Source organism: Carettochelys insculpta, chromosome 3, assembly GCF_033958435.1.
Source record: "Carettochelys insculpta isolate YL-2023 chromosome 3, ASM3395843v1, whole genome shotgun sequence".
NCBI lineage: Eukaryota > Metazoa > Chordata > Testudines > Carettochelyidae > Carettochelys > Carettochelys insculpta.
Genome location: NC_134139.1, coordinates 10,961,508 through 10,980,539, shown reverse-complemented (window position 1 = coordinate 10,980,539; position 19,032 = coordinate 10,961,508). Strand labels below are relative to the sequence as shown.

Genomic DNA, 19,032 nt, shown 5'->3' with positions numbered 1-19,032 from the left:
GGATGTAGTGAGATTTCAGTGTTGCCGTCTCTGTTCAACTCATGTTTGTGGATACAGAGGGAACTTTAGGAAGGATCTCAATGAAGACAGAGTAGTGGCCAGAATGCTCGATGAGAATGGGTATCCTATGAGGAGATGTGGCAATGGAAAAACACACAGAGCTAACGAAAAGAACTGGGCAAACAGGACACTGAGGTCAGTATCAGGACCATTGTGGAAGACATGTTTCAATAAGAAACCAGGTTGGCTGAATAGGCAGGGTCGGGATTACAGGAGGGTCCCAAAGGGGAAGCAAAGGCATTTAAATGTCATCTGAAGAAGAGAAGCCAGCCTGTGGGAGGAGTAAAAAAGACTGCTGTACTCTGATCAAATAACAAGATTTTAACAATAAATATTTTACCAGTGCCAAATGTTCAAAACTCAGGACTCAGGCCCAAAAATATCATGATTAGTTCCAAAATCATGAGATATTTTTAATGTTAAAGTGTAATGTTTTGGAGCAGCTTTCTTATTTTCAATCACCCTGCCAACCACCTCAATGTGGGTGTGACAATTATTGTTGCCATGCTGCACCAACAATGTAATCTTGACTGCCACACCCCTTTATCGATAACTGTTTTGCTCCAAGTTTCTGAAAATGTAGCCTGGACGTGAGATTTTGTTCAATTTCCAGCTACCAGGGAAGTTTTACAGATGTTACTATTTGATGAGCTCATTCAAGAAAAAAAGCCAGACATGTAATGCTAAATTTGTTCCAGGATCCGTTTTCAAATTAATGTTAATGAATAAACTAATTCACAAATTGACTTGGAAGTTCTCAGAAGGTTCATTCCATACTTCAAGAACAAGCGCTCTCGTTTTGCAGCTGAACCACAGTATTTTTCGCACGTATAAAAGAGGCTGAATCCCCCCATAAGTTAAAGATTTACTTCAACCCTAACTATGCGTTTCCTCCCATAGCATGTATTACATTAAAATATAGAGCATCAGGAAGGTTGTAAACTCAAGCAATCAGAAGTTGTAAATTGCCAAATTAAGGTTGCCTGTGCAACTAGAATTTTCCTCTAACATCTTTACGTGTTCTGTTTAAGGTTAAGATTTTGTCATAGTCATTTCAGTCAAAATCATGGACAAGACACAGGCCATAAACAAAAATTCATAGAAACCCATGACTTTATGAGACACATTTGTGAGACTGTATATTATAAAGACACAAAATGAAAAACTGTTTCCCACAGAACTGTAAAGATTATCACTCATTTAATCCTTTTTTGGGGAGTGTATTTTTGGTTACAGATGAGCTTTTATACTTTTGAGAATGGAGGATCCAGGAAACAGGGCAGAGTGCAAACAGGGCCTATAAAGACCATGTTTCCCTGCTCCAGAAGCCAGGTCTTACCTGCTTTTGTGGAATATTCTTCAACTTATGAGAAGAGAATATGATTTTCTGAGAAAATCTGTTAAATAGAAAGCCCTTGAAATTCCTGAAAAATCTGTAACATTTTCAAAGAAAGCGAATGATATATTTCTTTCATTAGCATTAAAACAATCACATCATTGGAATGTGAAAAAAGCAGGAGCGTCCATGGTTAGTTTTTTTCACAAGCTGTGTGACATCCAACACTTTCTCATTAACAACCAGATTCTGATACTCTTCCTTCTTTTGCATAGTACCTGGCCATTCAGAACCCCCATAGACTTCAATAGTATCCCACATGGAGGACAAGGTCCACAATGTAAGTGTAGCAAAACCTCTTCCTTAGATAATGGGTGGGATTTTGAAAAGTCCTTAAGTGACTGATGACCACAAGTCCCAATGACTTCAACAAAGTCCTAAATTATGCAGATGTGTCTGAAAATACCACCAAATATTATGAATTTTCAGTGACTGAAATCTCTTACCTCTTTCTTTACCTCTTCTTCATCTTCCAGTGTGAGTGCTGCCAGCTGTTTAGCTCTTTGTTCCATCAAGTTTACGTATCGGATTGGGTTGGATAATGCTTCAATCACATCTGGAATTGAAATAAGCATTTCAGATCAAAGTTTCTTAATCTATGGTTTTAGTGATCTAAAATGTTAAGAAGCTGCACAGGATTTCTTTAAACCTATTATTTTGAGTTATCACTTAGACATCAGAAACTTCACTGGAAGTAAAAAGCAGTCAAGTAGCACTTTAAAGACCAGCAAAATAGTTTATTAGGTCCTATTTTGCTAGTCTTTAAAGTGCTACTTGACTGCTTTTTGTTTTGATAGTGTATAGACTAGCACGGCTTCCTCTCTGTTACTATTACACCCTGGAACTGTGACTATAACATCATACCAAAGGCACTGACTGTGAAACACCATTTACGGAAATAGTTTGGGTGCCCCACACAGATGCAATATGGGTAAGAATGGTTGTGACATGAAGTCTGCTAGGAAATAAAAATTTAGGCCCTGATCCTTGACTATGATCCATGCAGGCAGCCTGTACACCAGAGTCGGCATCCCCTGGCATGCATGTCGACTTCAGATGACAGGTAGCAAGAGCTCTGCCTTTCCTCCCCTCCATGCAGCACAAGAGAGGGCCAGCGGATGGGGTTGGGGCTGGAGCCCCCATGGTGGAACCCTACAGCACCTGTCGGCTTGATTTGCTTCCCGCTCCCCCAGGAACTGGGGGTGGGGTTGGGTTCTGGCCAGGAGGGAGGGTGCAGAGGCAAGCTGGTGGTGGGTGTTTTGGGCCTGGGTGGGAGGTAGGGTGTAGGAGCAGGCTAAGGGTGAGGGCTCTGGGAGGGAGAGAGGGTGTAGGAACAGACTGAGGGTGGGGGTCTAAGCAGGAGGGGATGTAGGAACAGAGTGGAGTGGTCTGAGCAGAAGGGGGGACCCATCTCTCTGCAGCATTGTCACTGCCCCTCCCACAGCCAGTGGTATTCCCCTGCCCAGGGCCGGTAGCAGCTCTGTGCTCATGGCTGCCAGGGGTCCGCGCCCATGGCACCCCTGCCCAGCACTGGCAGCAGATCTGAGCCCTGGCCACTGGTGCTCCCCACCCAGGGCCACTGGCTGCTCCACTCCCAGCCTGTGAGGCTGCTTACCAGACTGGCTGTGACTAAAGATGTTGCCGGACCAGAAAATCTAGGATAAGAGACCCTTCAACCTGTATTAAAATCCTGGACATTTTTATATATTAAAAAAAACCAGATGGACAAAGATGTAAATGGTGAAACAGACTGAGAGGACTTCAAAGACTTGATTTTACTTTCGTAGTTCATATCTGGGAAGTTTAATACTTACCTGCGTAAGTATCAGGTACATAGTCTTTAACTTCTATGTAGACAAAGACTGCTGGCAGCATCAAAGGTTGGTTCCGTTCATTTCTCAGACAGATGTAGTGATAGCCTAAAATATAAAAGCAGTCCAGTCCAAAAGGTAAACCCTTTGCAATGTAATTATATCATTATTCATTATTTATATAGTGCCTGAGGGTATGTCTACACTACACAGTTTTTCCAGAATAGCTTATTCCAGAGTTATTATTCCAAAATAAGCAAAACCCTATTCCTGAATAACATGTCCACACTACAACGAAACTCCAAAATAGGAAAACCTTATTCTGAAATACCAGGGGCTCTAATCTGAAATACTATGTCTACATAGCAGCATTATTTTGGAATAAGCTATTCCAGATGTTTAAATCCATGCCTCATTTGCATTTTTGATCTTACTCATTTGCACGTCCCTTCCGAAAGGGAGAGGCTGTGTAGACACAACTTGAGTGACCTAGGCTCTTTAAAATCTGTAGAAAAGCAAATTCCTGCACAGAGTTTACAAGCTACACAGACAACATACAGACAAGGGAGCAGGTAAAAGGTGCAAGACGCCATAATTAAAAAAAAATTTTTCCCCTTTATTTCTAAGCCATAAACAAGTTGCTTGTTCTTTGGCTGATGCCCATTTGCAAGTTATACTGGGACTTGGCTATATATTTGCAAATATCAGTCATATGAAATAAATTTGTGAATTTGATATGAATTTGCCAAATAGTTTCAGCCAAAAGTAATTTGGGGATACTGAGGTGCCATTTACAACATGGTTAGAGGAGGTGATGATGATGGTGTTCTCCTTGTAACTTTCAGCTAATTGGTTGGGGGCACTCACTGGGACATGGGAGAATCAGATTTAACTCTCTGCTCTGTATGACATTGAGCAGGGATTTGAACTTGCATCTCTCACATGGCATGAAAGTGTTGGTGGGATTTTAGTAGCTAATGCTAGCCTCTTTATAACCATCTCCTGCTTCTCTGTCTCTAGTTGCTTGATGAACTGCACCCTTTAAACGTGTTTGAAACAAACTTTTTTTTGGTTGAACAAAACGTGGTTTCTTTGTGTTAAACAAAATTTTTAAATGTGTCCAACTTTTTCACATATCTCGTTTCGGTTCGACCTGGAGTAAAATTATTTTTCAGAAGTGCCAGCACAAAACAAAACAAAACTTATTTCCCTAGCTCTATTTGACATAATTCTTTGAATCTCTTATTATTTTTCATGACTGACTGGTTCTGTAACCCTACCTTATTTTCATTTTAAATATTTATAAATATTTCCTGCCAAGATGCTCAGACAGTTGCAATATAAATTAAAAGTAATCAGGAGGCCATAGTATGCACATAACATGAATACCCAGCAATAAAAAGCCCAAAGAACACCAGAACAAATGACATGGCAACGGATTAAAAAAGGCAGTGGGGGAATGAATCCTTCACTGTAGTTTAAATTAAAACACACCTAAAATATGAGCATTTGCAGGCAATTTTTAAAGTGGAAGGATGAGCCAAGCTTCCTGTCCAGTGACAGCAAGTTTTACACCCTCAAGCTAAGGTTATACTGTAGCTGTAACTTAAAAAAAGTTACAGAATTTGTGCAACGCAAATTGCACAATTTATTTTGAGTTAACTTATTTCAAACTTGGTGCTGTCCACATGGCACACCGAAGTTTGAATTAAGTGGCTATTCTGAAGTTTCTGCTACCCCTCGTATGATGTATGATGAGGGGTACCAGAATACTGTGCTCAAAATAGTGCTGCTATTTCGGGCGTGGTGTTTAGCTGTGGAGCTGCCATTTTGTGATACATTTGCATGCTGAAATAGCAATTGTAGTGTAGCCATAGCCTTAGTGTTTCCACCACCATAGCTATGGCTCACTGGGCAATTAACCTCAGAAACAATGACTGAAAAGAAGATATGTCAATGGTGGCTGCCACCCCTCTCATCTTTCAAAATGGTTTCATGGCTATAATTGACTAGTAAACACCATCAAGTGCTTTGTGAGGTTTTGTTCCATTGGTTTTATTGTTTCATTCTAGACATAAATTTTGGATCATTTAAGTGTTTCTCTTTTCATAGACAGTAGACACTTTTTAAAAATATCATTAGCATCATGAAAGCTGAAAGAACACAATATGAAATTATGTGAATTTTCCATTGGCTGCATACATTGTGACAGAACCTCAGTGTAAATCAACAGAGCTGCACTGAAATCAATAGTCATGCTGAGAGATGGCCATATTGGTTCTCTGCACTACAGCAGAGCCATAACATTACCTGGTCGAATTGCTGAGACAGGCAATATCCGATGACCTATAAACTTTCCTCCTTCCTCATATACGGCTATCCTCAAACATGCCAGAGAAGGCAGAACCACCTGCAGGGACATAATTGTACAGTTACCTTGGTCTGTTATCAGCAGGGCTGACATCCACTGCGGGCCCAGGGACAAGGTATGGGGAGGGCCCTGCTCCACACCCTAGAAATGGCGAAGCCTGAAGCAGAAGAGGCAGGGCCATTGGTAGTCAGTCCTTAGCACCATTCAGAGTACACTGCTGTTGCCTCCCTCAGCCCTCAGAAGCCGCGCAGAATGGCAGAGAAGCCACCTATAAATAAATACACATCTTGGCTATGTTACATTAGCCCCTTCCTTTCGGAAGGGGCACGGTAATGAGTGAGTTGGGACTATGATAATGAGGCGCTGCCACAAATATGCAGCACCTCATTAGCATTATGGCAGCCACTCACAATTTGACAGCCCATGCAGATGGGTCCTTTCAAAAGGACCCCATGGAATTTAAACGCCCCTTCCTGAGGAAGAGAACACCAGAACAAATGACATGGCAACAGAAGAAGGGGCTTCTGAAGTCTGGGGGACACTTTTGAAAGGCCCCCATCTACACGGGCGGCATGTGATTCGAAAGTGGCGCTTTCAAATTGCGTGCGGCTGCCATTATGCCATGGCATGGCAGCACCTCATTAGCATAGTCCCAACTCACTCATTACCATGCCCCTTCCAAAAGAAAGGGGCTAGTGTAGACCTAGCCATGATGAGGCTAGTTATGCATGCAGCATTTTCTTAGAATGCCCCATGTGGAAACCAGTGCCTTATTTACTGAATGTTTATATTACACCTAAAATATATAGGCACTTAGTTTAATCCTGCATTAACAACAGATCATAGGAGATAACCTTGAGGTCATTCAGAATAATAATTCAGGCCCATTATGAAACTGGAGGCTCCCAGACTTTACAGTAAAACTGGCAACAGAAATAAAATATGGTATATTAATTAAAGGCCCAGGAGACAACACAAAATTGCCAGTGCTCTTTCCAAAACCCAGCCCTGGCAGGCTGCCAAAGGGAAGGAGCAGTCAAGTAGCACTTTAAAGACTAGCAAAATAGTTTATTAGGTGAGCTTTCGTGGGACAGACCCACTTCTTCAGACCAGAGCCAGTCCAGAACAGACTCAATATTTAAGACACAGAGAACCAAAAACAGTAAGCAAGGAGGACAAATCAGAAAAAGATAATCAAGGTGAGTAAATCAGAGAGTGGAGGGGTGGGGGCGAAGATCAAGAATTAGATTGAGTTAAGTATGCAGACGAGCCCCTATAGTGACTCAGAAAGTTCACATCCCAATTTAAACCATGTGTTAATGTTCCAAATTTGAATATAAATGTCAATTCGTCCGCTTCTCTTTCTACAAAGGAGCGATAATTTCTTTTCAGCAACACACATACCTTGAGGTCATTGACAGAATGGCCCATTCCATTAAAATGTTGACTAACTGGTTTGTGGATCTGAAGTGTTTTAATGTCTTAAACAAACAGATTAAACTAAGTGCCTATATATTTTAGGTGTAATATAAACATTCAGTAAATAAGCTCACCTAATAAAGTATTTTGCTAGTCTTTAAAGTGCTACTTGACTGCTTTTTGTTTTGTTTTGTTTTGATAGTGTATAGACTAGCACGGCTTACTCTCTGTTACTAAAGGGAAGGAGGTCTGCAGACAGAGACCTTGGAAGATAGAGCCCTCCTGCAATTCCTAGAAAGCTGAGTTTCATGCACTGACTGCGTATGTGCCTCCATGAACTTTAATTGCTGTCACGGGACACAGGGAAACAGTTTCTCTGCTTGATACAAGACTAATTAACTGCATTATCCAGTACGCTAAAAATTGACAATCTGATCCCACAGCTCTCTTTAGGAAATTCGCTGTGATCCTGTTTATAAAGCACTGTGAGATACCAGTGCTGCAGGGACATGATTTGGAAAGGTGCTTAGCCCACCCAGCTTCCACTGACTTTACAGGACTGGGTTCACTAAGTAAAATTTTCCAAAGCATTTAGGTAATTCAAGAGTTTAAGTCCCATTGAAAGTGAATAGGATGTAGGCTCGTAAATCACCTGGGCCCAGATTTTTAAAGGTAGTTAGAGATTTCTGTTTTCAGCATTGCAATGCCTAACTGATTTATGAACCTGAATTTTCTAAACAAAAGGGATTACGGTACTTTGTCATCAAAATTCCATTGACTGCCAATAGACTAGGCTCCTAAGTGCCTAAATTACTTTGAACAGGAGACTTACGCATTGAAACGCTCAATGCAGTTTCACATAAATAGCTTAAAAATGGGCTTCCTGCACCTGGAAAACTTTTGCCTTTTATGAACAGAACTACAATCTTGTCTCAATGAAGCAAATAAAGTTACATCAGTTGGCTAATTTCAGTGGAAGTTGGCTTGATTTCATTAGAGCAGGGCTGGGTTCTCAAGCAGAGCTGTTTCAGAGTCTCAAATGATCTCTTCAGCAAATGCAACAACTGATTTTCTCTAAAACATAAAATTATCCTTCTGAAAGCAATAAAATAATCCTAGTGCCCCAGTAGGGGAATAAACATTGACCAACCTTCTTAAATACAATGGGCTCTTCTTCCCATACAGGGTTAACAGCATTTCCTTGAGAGGTCTTTGTCTTTAAAGCTTTTCGTCTTGTGTCCACAGGCAAGCCAAACATGTCTACTTCTACATAAGTACCAACTTTTTTATCCGAAAGAAACTGACCTGAAATTATCTAGAAAAGAAATTGGAGGTGTTTATAAGTGATTAATAAAAGAAGCTTAGTGCATTCCGAAATTTCTCACTATAATTCAGTCTGCAAAATTCTTTCCTGTGATGGTGTAATTTTCTGCTAAATAAACACAGTATCCAAACCAAGCATGCTTTGATAATGGCAATACAAGACTGTAACGTAAATGTTATGGCAAGTAAAACTACTATAAGCTATATAGCAATGAAAGCTATGATGAAAGAGCAGATGTAATTGTTTCTTTTTTCTATTACAGAAGAGCACACTGTGTATAGAAAACAATTCAAACACAGGTCTCTTTTCAGCCTTTCTTAAAAAAAATATGAGATTAATGTAAAATGAAGGCTTGTGAATTCTCAGAGTAGCAAAGAGTGGAGGGTTATTCAGTCAATGTCAGGATATCTTAAAGAACTTAAGATTTGCCCTAAATATACCCACCTACATTCATTTATGAGGCCTCAGCATGTACCATGTCATTCATCACAACTAGCATAATCATTACTGGACTGCCAGAAGGATCCAACTTCTGGCAATTGCCTCATTATTCTTAGGCTACATTTACACAGGCAGATTCTGTCTACAGAACAACCTTTTTGTTGAGAAAACTTGCCAAGCATCTACACGGCTAAAGCACTCTGTTGAGAGTTTTCAACAAAACTCAGCTGTTCTGTCAACGGCATTATCCCTGTTCCTGATCAGGAATAGCATCTCTGTCGACAGTGTTTTGCTGACAGAATGCCCGTGTAGACAGTTCTGTCAACAGAGAGGTCTTCTAGTTCCCTGGAGAGCCCTGTTTGCACAGCTTCTGGTCAGCCATTCTGTTGAGAGAGGGCAGGGCAGTGTGGCTGCTCTCTGTCAATTTGCTTTTATGTGTAGATGCTACCTATCAAAGAGACGTACTGCTGAGGTTCCTCTGTCAACAGTGACTTCCCTAAACAGAGGCCACCCATGTAAACGTAGCTTTAGAGACTCATTCTTGCCAGGTGCTGTGTCATGAATGAATGCAGGGACAGGGTTAACCCTTACTGAGACAACTCTCCTCAGGAGGCGGTCAGGTAAGCCAATGGTAAGAAGAGAGACTTTTCTGAACCGAGAACAATTGCTGTTTGGGGGCAGGGGTGTCTTTTCTGCATGTCTCCTAAGCAGTTGGAATGAATCCAGTAAATATCCTGACCTTCTCATAATCAGCCATAGGTATGTAAGTAAATGTGGAGAAGTGAAATGTGTAGTTAGATATGATCAGGTTATGGTTATTTTGAATTTGGTGTGCACTATCTTTTTTCAGTCTGTGTCTACACTAGCTCCCTACTTCAAAGGGAGGATGTTGGGATTATTAATTAAGTGCTGCGGTGTGTACGCAGCACTTCATTATGCTAATTCTCCCGTGTGGCAACTTCGAAGTGCTAAACTTCAAAGTGCTGGCTTGTGTGTAGCCGCGGCTCACCTGCCGGTACTTCAAAGTGCCCGGGCTACTTCTTTACTCCTCAGGAGTAAAGGGACTTCGAAGTAGTCACCTCAGTGCAAACTAATATTGATCAAGGACTGGGGCTGTTTTTAAGCTTACACTATTTGAAATACAGCACTTCATAAACAAAAACTTAAATATTAACAACCTCTTCTTAAATACACCAGTTTCTTGGTAATTCTTATGTGATGGAAAATAAAAGGAATTGTAAAGGAATTTAACAACCAAACACAAGCAATGGTAGACATTCCTTCAAAAAATGAGCTTCCATTTTTTAGGATTCCAGTTATTTCTGAGTTAAAAAACGGCCTGTGACTCACTACAAATTAGACATATTTCATTGTCTCAATTTACAGAATGCTGACATTGAAACTGGAGGTGTGATGGCAGCACATGTAGATGTGATCTAGCTTTAATCCAGCTAGTGTGAGTACCAATAATGAAGACATGGCATCATGGACTTCAGCATGAGCTAGTGGTCTAAATAAGTGCCTTGGGTTCTGGATGGACTTGCATAGACCATGCTGAAGCTTGAGATGATGCATCTTCAGTGCTGTTTGTACCATTGATGGGATATACAACCCCCACACTGGAAAGATATAGGTGAAAGAGTTGCCCTGGGACCAGGCAGCCCTGCTTCATCGCACCTGTAAAACCCATATGGGATGGAAGAAGAGCATACAAAGGGGAACACAGTTGCTCAGTGGCACTGGTAGGCAGACAATGGAAGTGAGCTGACCTACACACTCAACTTGTGAGAGGAACCATGGAGCTCTTGCTACCTGAGGCCTGCTGATGGTGACCTGACCAAGCCTACAGAGATGGGGCATGTGACTCTCTGAAGGCCAAAGATGTTATGTTCATGTTTTAGTTTTTTTACTTCAGCTGAAGGGAAGAGAGGAATCTGCTAGGGAATGGTCCAGAAAGGCACCCATGTAGCCTCCCAAGATGCAAGATTTAGCTACTTACAAATGGGTTCTGGATTGAAGGCCAGTGGCCAGAGTGGGGCCTTGGGATCACCTACCAACCTCTGCAGAGGGGCAAGGTCAGAAGCCTATCTCTGATGCAGGGAACCCTGCTGGGGGAAAAGCCCTGAGGATAGAAGGTTCTGGGCTGTGAGATCTTGAGCTAAAGGACAGATTCATGACCATCATGAAGGCTCCCCATTATCATACATATCCTGAAAGGGACAGACTTGAACACATGACCTAGCTGGAGGGCAGAGTCACTGGAAAGACAAGCGACTGCAGGGTGAAGCAGTAGGAAGAAAAGTGAAAGCCTGGAACATAACCTGCGATATCTCAGTCCAACCATTAGGCATCTGTGGTGAATGGCCCTCTCTGCATTATGGAAGTTAGCTTGATTAATCTCTCTTGGGTGTGCCTCCACATGCTGTAATCACACCTCCTGACTACTGTGTAGACACACCTAAAGATGATCTGACAGGGCTCCATATAAAACAGAAATGTGTCCAGGTTCTAACCTCATGATAAGCAGAATTTTCCACAAGGGTGTAACGTACCTTCACAGACAAAGTGTTGGCCACTATGCCATCCACAATACTCTCAGTAAATGGGTCAAAATGTTTGTCTGGTCTTCTCATAAACTCCGGCTTTAGCCTGTACCCACTTTTGCCGTTGTACTCATACATCCCCATGTTTATTTGCATAGACAAATCTAAGCAATAAAAAGATTGTGAGGAATTAACTTCTGGATAGGTATCACATATATAAAAACAAGTACAGCTGCATTAATACGACTGAGTGCAATGTGAATCAGCAGCTCTTTCTTGAACACCACTGTCACTTAAACCTAGGTTTCAGGAAATCTTTCACTGAAAGACTCACGTTTCCCCTCAGATACTCCTCAGTGGCCACCATCTTGTAGTCGCCCTATAAGAAGAAGGAATTCTCCAGGGATGTTCCAGAAGATGTGATGAACCATTTTCAAGAGTCCGAGGCTTAGATTTTAAAGGTATTTAGGTTTTGCTTGACTCAGCATTAAAAAGCTTAAATGACTTACATGGGCATATCTCATTTTCAAACTCAACCTAGCCTTCTGAGTCCCGTTGACGTTCAACGACATACAGGGACCAATGTGTACAATTTCACTTGTATACATGGCCATGCAGGTGCTTGTAGGAGCATCGTGCATACATACCATGGGATGCTCCCATTTGGCCTGCCTATGAAAAAATCTGCCCTTGTCATTATATACCATGGCAAGAACACCTGAAGCCAACTGTTACTGCAATAAACACAATTAATATTTTCTGGAGACTGGGAAAAGTTAGCTATATTTTCAGATCATTATACAATACAAAAGGGCTGCTATTCACAAGTGAATATTTACAAGACTGCATATCAGATTCTGTAATTTTTTTCCACGACACAGGAGGAAAATCATTTTTAAATTTCAGAAATTTCAGCACAGTAATTGCGGACAAATCAGGATTCCTCAAGAGGATCACTGTGTGCATGTCCCATACAGCATAATATGCAAATACATTTAACAATAACTTGGGTTTAGTGACAGGAGTGCACAAACAGCTTTGCATAACTGGTCAATAGCCCAATCGCTTTTGTTAACAGAACAGTTCTCTTGGCTCCTAATCACAAAATCTATTCAAAAAGTGGAAAACACAGTCCACTAAACCAAGGAAAAAGTGAGACCCACCTACAGTTTGGAAGTTAAGAGCAACCAACTGACAGCCAGCATTCCAGAAGACTTGGGGCATGTAGTTTGAGGAATCGACACGTGTTCCTTTTGGATAAATCCGGCTAAGCTGCCTTTTGTTATATCTAGATGGTGGGTGGTTAAGAAACAACACATCTGGCAAAATAATTATAGACTAGAGGCCTGGTTGCGTCTCTGCTTGCAAGCAGAAGTTGGGTTGGAAGAAAGTTCCAAACAGAAACTTGTTGTAATACACATCCAAAAGGTATGGCTTGGGCCCCATGCTGGAGGAGGAAGGAACTCCACTGGGGGCTGGGCCGGGGGAGGGATGGGGCTGACATAGTGCAGGAGGAGGGGGTCTGTTGGGGGGCCTGGTCTGGGCCGTGCACTGGCCGGGGAAGGGGCTGGAGCTGCCACAGTATGAGGGGGCTCTGTTGGGGGGCTGGGTCAGGCCCCATGCTAGCTGGGGGAGGGGCTGGGGCTGACATGGTGTGGAGGGGCGCTGTTTGGGGGGGCTGGGCAGGGCCCTGCAGTGGCCAGGGGAGGGGCTCTGTTGGGGGCTGGACCCCGTGCCAGCTGGGGACAGGGTTGGGTCTGGCACTGTGTGGAGGGGGCTCCATTGGAAGGGCTGGGCCAGGCCCCATGCTGGCCGGGGGAGGGGATGGCATGATGTGGCAGGGGGTACATTGGACAGCTGGTTGGGGGAGTGGTGGGAGCCAGCACAGCGCAGGGGGGAACGTGGTAGAACCTTGCCCGGATGGACAGACAGAGGGACACAGAAAAAACAATAGATATGATACTTTTGGTCACTACTTGTAGATGCTCTTTACAGAACACCAGTAGATCATTTAGTGGCATCCTCCAAACATAATACCCACACAGATTCACATTCTTGAGAGGGCTACTAGCCTATAAACGTACTCCAGGGTCTAAATTGAGGTTATAAAATGAGATATGACATACTTTCCTTTTGTTTCTGTGAGGACAGACAGATGCTAAAGCAGCGGAGGAAAAACATGGTCCACTGTGGGCTTAGAAGACAATATTCTATGACAAGTAATATAATATGGCCCTAAATTGCCACTGCAGAAACTGGCTAATGGTAATAATACTTCTAGAGACTTCCAGAGTTAAGAAGTAGCTGCTGTCCTCACAGGAGCTTTAGATACAGCCTCCACACAGAGGAAGCAATGATGAGTTAACTGATGTAGCGAGACCGAGATTCAAATGGTCACTACACAAATTTTAGAGACAGGAATATGTTGCAGTCTAGCTGTAGAAGTTGCTCTCATTTAATGTTCCAGAAAGCCATATTGTATCAGATCCCTCTTTGTGAGCTTCAGGCTTCAAAAGACACAATGACATACACTAGGAAGCATTAAACTGAAATCGATTCCCCTTTAGTTATTTTTTCCCCAAAGCTACAAGTAATGTATCAGTGCGGCTAGCTTATGACAGCAAGGGAAGACTCATTTGTGACCAGGAATCAAACTCAGGTCTCTAGTATGACTTTACAAAGCACTGAGTCACTCAGATAATCTCAATATCACAAAATGTTTCAATTTATCTTGTGTCATTTTATATAACAAAGTAGTATTGATTTATTTTCCCATTGTCAATATTTAGCTAACCAATGATCCAACTCATTCTTCCCTCCTGATCTTCAATCTGCAGTTTCAACCGATCCCTCTCCCCCTTAATGTACATAACAAGAATTTATTCCAAAAGCTAATGAGGTGTCACCAGATGTCAGTTCTCTGTTAATGAAAGAGGTAATCAAGTTAATAAAGTTAGGCTGGGTTCTTAATTTCCTGCACTCATATTTCCAAAGTCCAACAAACCACCATAACGGTTCTTACTCAGCTTTACGAGAGCACATAAAGTATCCTTCTGTATGTCAAGGATACTCTACAAATTCCACTGGAGACTTGGTGAGTTGCTCGAGCCCTTTGGTTTCCACAAAGGAAGACATTTCAAAACTCTTGTTGCGTTCTGTAATTCAAAGTGGGGAAAACAGTGATTAAAAAATTGTTCTTTGCCATGTTGTTGTCACTGTGTTGGTCCCGTGATATTTATAGTAAGACCAAGTGGGTGAAGTGGCATCTTTTCATGCACCAATTTCTGTTGATGAAAGAGACAAACTTTCAAGCTGACATTCAGTACAGCTGCAAATTAAGGGGTTCATCCCAGTGCCTATATACCATCTGCCATCCAAAGAGTTACATAAAAAACACTACCGTTCATACCATCAAGTGATTTCAAAGATTTCCCTTTTCCTTTAGTTTACAAAAGATGTTTAAAATTAAAGATGCTTGATAAAGCCACATGGCTGGGGAAATTAACACAAATAAAAGGAAAACGACACAAATATTTCTGTGTTCAGGAGCCTCCAGAGTTTGAAAACATTCATTTGGGTTAGACACAGCACTAGGCCCACTTTAATGGCTGCAACCTCCAGCTTTTACTACAGGTAGGGCTAAGTGAATGACTGATCTCGGGTACAGGAGATGTGCTGAGGTGAACTGCAATCATGCCGCAGAGTGCTAACATTGTTCAGTTCTCTCTGGCTTACTGAATGAATTTGCTAGCTTTTCCAGTAGCTCTTCTGGTGGCACCCAAGATGAGGAAGGAAAATGTCAAAGATGACAATCAGGGTAAGTCTATACTAGGGAAATAAGTTGATTTTAGATACGCAATTCTAGGTATAGAATTTGCTTAACTAGAACTGATGTATCAGAATCGACTTACTTCCCTAGTGAAATCTGAACATCTTTAGTGTTGCATCAACGTTCCTTATTCAACAAGATATCATGGAGTACGGGGTCGATGGCCAAGCCCAGAGAGGTTGATTTTACTGTGTCTTCACCAGACATGCAAAAATCGAACTCCAGAAGATCTACCACAACGCACCAATCTTCTGGTAAGTATTGACAAGGTCTCAGACGTTCAGTGTCCTGTAAGCTATTTTAATCTCTCATTTTCTTGCTGTTCAGGGTATACAAAATTAGCACTATTCCGACAGTTATGATTTCCATGACATGAAAAGTAGAGTGCCAACCTTGTTGACAGAGGTACAGTGAATGTGTTTCATTCCAGGCAGAGTAAAGTAGAAGAAGACTCTGCCTAAAATAACAGTGCAGAAACAAAGGCAGCAGACCACTCTTGGAACAAATCAAAATACTCTGTGCCTGAAGAAAGGTTGCTAGAACCTGGATAGTAAATTGGGGCCAAACCTTTGGATGAACCACTGAAGAAATATATTAAAAGGTCATGGTGGATACTCCAATGCTAGTAATTATTACGTCAGCATTTGATTTTTTGTTTAAAGATCTGCACTAGGAATTATTTTGGGGAAGTTCTACAGCTTGTTAGATGAGGTAATCACAATGGTCCCGTCAGGCTTTGGAATGCATAATTTGCTCCAGATCTCTTACGTGCCATAAAACAATCACAGCAGGAGGGGAGGGGAGAAACCTCCCACGCTTAGGCTGAATGAATTGAGCTGACTGCAAGCCCCCTCCAGGAGGCTATTCAATTTACATATGACCTCAGTGGAAAGAAAGACAGAGCCTTCAAATTTTAAGGCTTCTGGGCAGAACTTTATTTGAAATAAGAACCAGGCCGAGAAATTATGATTTATAAACACATTCTTTAAGTGTATTAAACTTTGCTGGCATGTTTTGGTTTATTTTAGCCCAGTAACCTACTTTGATCTGCCTTTTATCACTTGCAACCACATTAGTCCTGCTTTTTGTACTTAATAAAATCAATGTATAAAATCAGTGTAAATAATTGTCACCTGGGGGGGGAAACAACAGCTGTGCATCTCTCTTTTTCATTACTAAAGGGAGAGAACTTTATGAGCTTGTTCTGTGTAAAAGTTTTGTACAAAATAAGATGGATTTATCTGGGGCTCTGATCCCATTGGAGCTGTGCATCTGAGTGCTATGTCAAGTCCCTGTGACTGAGTCTTCTGAGATCTGAGCTTTCCTCAGTATTTGTGTTACTCTGCTGTGGGTTGTAATTCTTTGCCTTGCTGAGGGAAACCAGAGCTTCACCTCCTGGCTATTCTGGGAAGTGGTGTGTGTGTGTGTGTGTGTTGGGTAGCCAACAATTATACATTTCGGTCTACCACTCGCAGACCAATGGACTGGTCCAGAGTTTCAACTGGAAATTAAAGGAAATGATGCACAAATTCCCCATGGGAGTGCTGCACCCATGGGACCAGTTGATACCATTTCTGCTGTTGGCCATCAAGTATGTGCTTCAGGCCTCCATGGAATTCTTCCTATTCAAGCTACTCAGCGAGTATACTTTCTCCAGGAGTGTCTGATGCATGCTGGGACTCTGGCAAAGGAAAACATTTAGACTGTCCAAGGGAGCCATGAGTGAACCTATAACCAAGGGACACAGTCTGTGACCTTTGAACCTGGAGCTCCTGGCCTGCTGGCAGGGGCCATATGAAGTAGTCTATCCAGTGGGGCCAGTAAGATATGAAATTCAGCAAGTAGACTGAAGGAATTAAAAATAAGCTTTACCATGTTAACCTCCATAAGTCCCAGATTTAAACACTAAAATGTGATGTGCTGCTTTAACAAAAGAGAAATGTCAAGAACATGTTGTATCCTGTCAAATCATGGTGAGAAAGGGCAGGGAGATGGTGTGTGTGTGGGTTTTCTCTGAGACAGGAAATGCTCCTGCTCTGTTTATCAAGGAGGCTGAAAAGAGCATTCCCAGCAAGACTTTGTCAGTGAAAAATCAGCAGGGGATGAAGTTATAAATTAGGCTGTTGCAGAAAAAATAGATTTACATGAGGGGTGGGCTCTGTGTTTATATTTTATCTGTTGGAAGTGTAATGTTGGCACATCGTAAAATTTTTTGCTGTTTCCTTCTCAATGCTCATAATCTCTCTGTTCAAAAGTTTGCAATATTCCTTGCTTTTCTGACACTTCTTGTTCATAGATGTTCAATTTGATGAGCAAAGACATTTTCAATTCCAGAAACTTTGTTGAACATGCTGCACATACTGTAACAACATTTACCATAGACAAAACTGGACCTTTAAACCAATGCATATCTCAAAATGTACGTGGCTCTATTATCTCTTGATACATGTGTTTAGTTACTAATACCTAGCAGTAGGTCTACACAGCAAAGTTATTTTGAAATAACAACCATTATTTCAAAATAAACTAACCTAGCATTTACACAAGGCAACCATTATTTCAAAATAATTTTGAAAAAGTGGTTGCTTTATTTTGAAATTGGTAAACCTTATTCTATGAGAAATAGTGCCTATTTCAAAATAGGTGCCGTTAAGACAGGGAATAGAGCCTATTTCAAAATAAGCCATAGTGCGCCCAATGGCTCTATTTCAAAATAGGCTCTATGTGTGTAGTCACTGTATTTCAAAATATTTAAGGGCTATTTCAAAAAGCATTTTTGTGTGTAGCAGCATTATTTCAAAATAAGCTCTTTACCTCATACAAGTACTGTACTGTGACCTCTTTATTACAAAAGTATAACTTACAAATGTAGATTGTTACATGTGTGCTTTCAAAAATGACAATACAAATTCAGAGCTTACAAATCCACTCAGTCCGACTTTTTGTTCAGCCAATCACTAAGAGAAACGAAAAGTGGCACATGTAGACACAGCCAGTATGTCTCACATGATGACCCCACACATGTTGTTCATTTTAAGAACACTTTTACTCAGATATGACAGAATACAAAAGAGGTACCAATGTGAGCTTTCTAAAGATAGCTACAGCACTAGGCCCAACATTTAACAATCTGAAATGTTTTCCAAAACTTGAGGGACAAGGTGTAGATTGCTTTCAGAAGTCTTAAATGAGCGACACTATCGAGCAAAAACAGCAGAACCTGAACCACAACCTTTTGCTGGTGGCATCTGACTCAGATCATGAAAATTAACATGCGTTGGTCCACATCACTTTCGATCATTATTGAGCAGAACCAGTTAGCAGCATGGTGATTGATGTGTGAAAGGAAATAGTTCTATGTTTGTAAGTTAAACTTCCACGATAAAAAGATCACAGTACAGTATTTGTAATGGGGGAATAGAAAAATACTATTTCTTTTGTTTTTTACAGAGCAAATATTTGTAATCAAAAATAAATATAAATTGAGCACTGTACACCTTGTGTTCTTCATTGTAACTGAAATAAAAATATTTCAAAAGAGAAAATATCCAAAGATAAATAAATGACATTCTATTATTGTTTAGCAGCACAATTAATCACATGATTAATCACAACTCATTTTTAAAATTACAATTATTTTTTTAAATTTGCTTGACAGACCTACTCATATACCTAACAGGTTTTCTGCAAGGCACTAGAGAGAGAAAACCAGAGCGTCAGCAGTTCTCTCAGCACATGCTTCTTCTACACCTATGGGATCAGATCTCCCACTGGTGTTTCCTTTACTTCCCTGGAGATATGATAATTTACACATCCTGGGGAACCGCCCCCTGACATG

The 19,032-nt window shown here is 41.3% G+C and overlaps 1 protein-coding gene across 5 annotated transcripts in view; it reads right to left on the bottom strand.

The window, feature by feature from the left end:
* The window catches only part of PLCB1 (phospholipase C beta 1), a 746,723-nt gene that overhangs the window by 121,336 nt on the left and 606,355 nt on the right, over positions 1–19,032 (bottom strand). For all 5 annotated transcript variants that reach the window (XR_012644898.1, XM_074989347.1, XM_074989348.1 and 2 more), the window contains exons 17-23: positions 14,436–14,520; positions 12,529–12,653; positions 11,375–11,529; positions 8,208–8,372; positions 5,578–5,677; positions 3,271–3,375; positions 1,903–2,012 (exon numbers count right to left, since the gene is read on the bottom strand). Coding sequence is in view for 4 of the 5 variants with exons in the window: in XM_074989347.1 (XP_074845448.1) it covers positions 1,903–2,012; positions 3,271–3,375; positions 5,578–5,677; positions 8,208–8,372; positions 11,375–11,529; positions 12,529–12,653; positions 14,436–14,520 (845 nt within the window). In the remaining variant the exon portion in view is untranslated. The remainder of the gene's footprint in view (positions 1–1,902; positions 2,013–3,270; positions 3,376–5,577; positions 5,678–8,207; positions 8,373–11,374; positions 11,530–12,528; positions 12,654–14,435; positions 14,521–19,032) is intronic.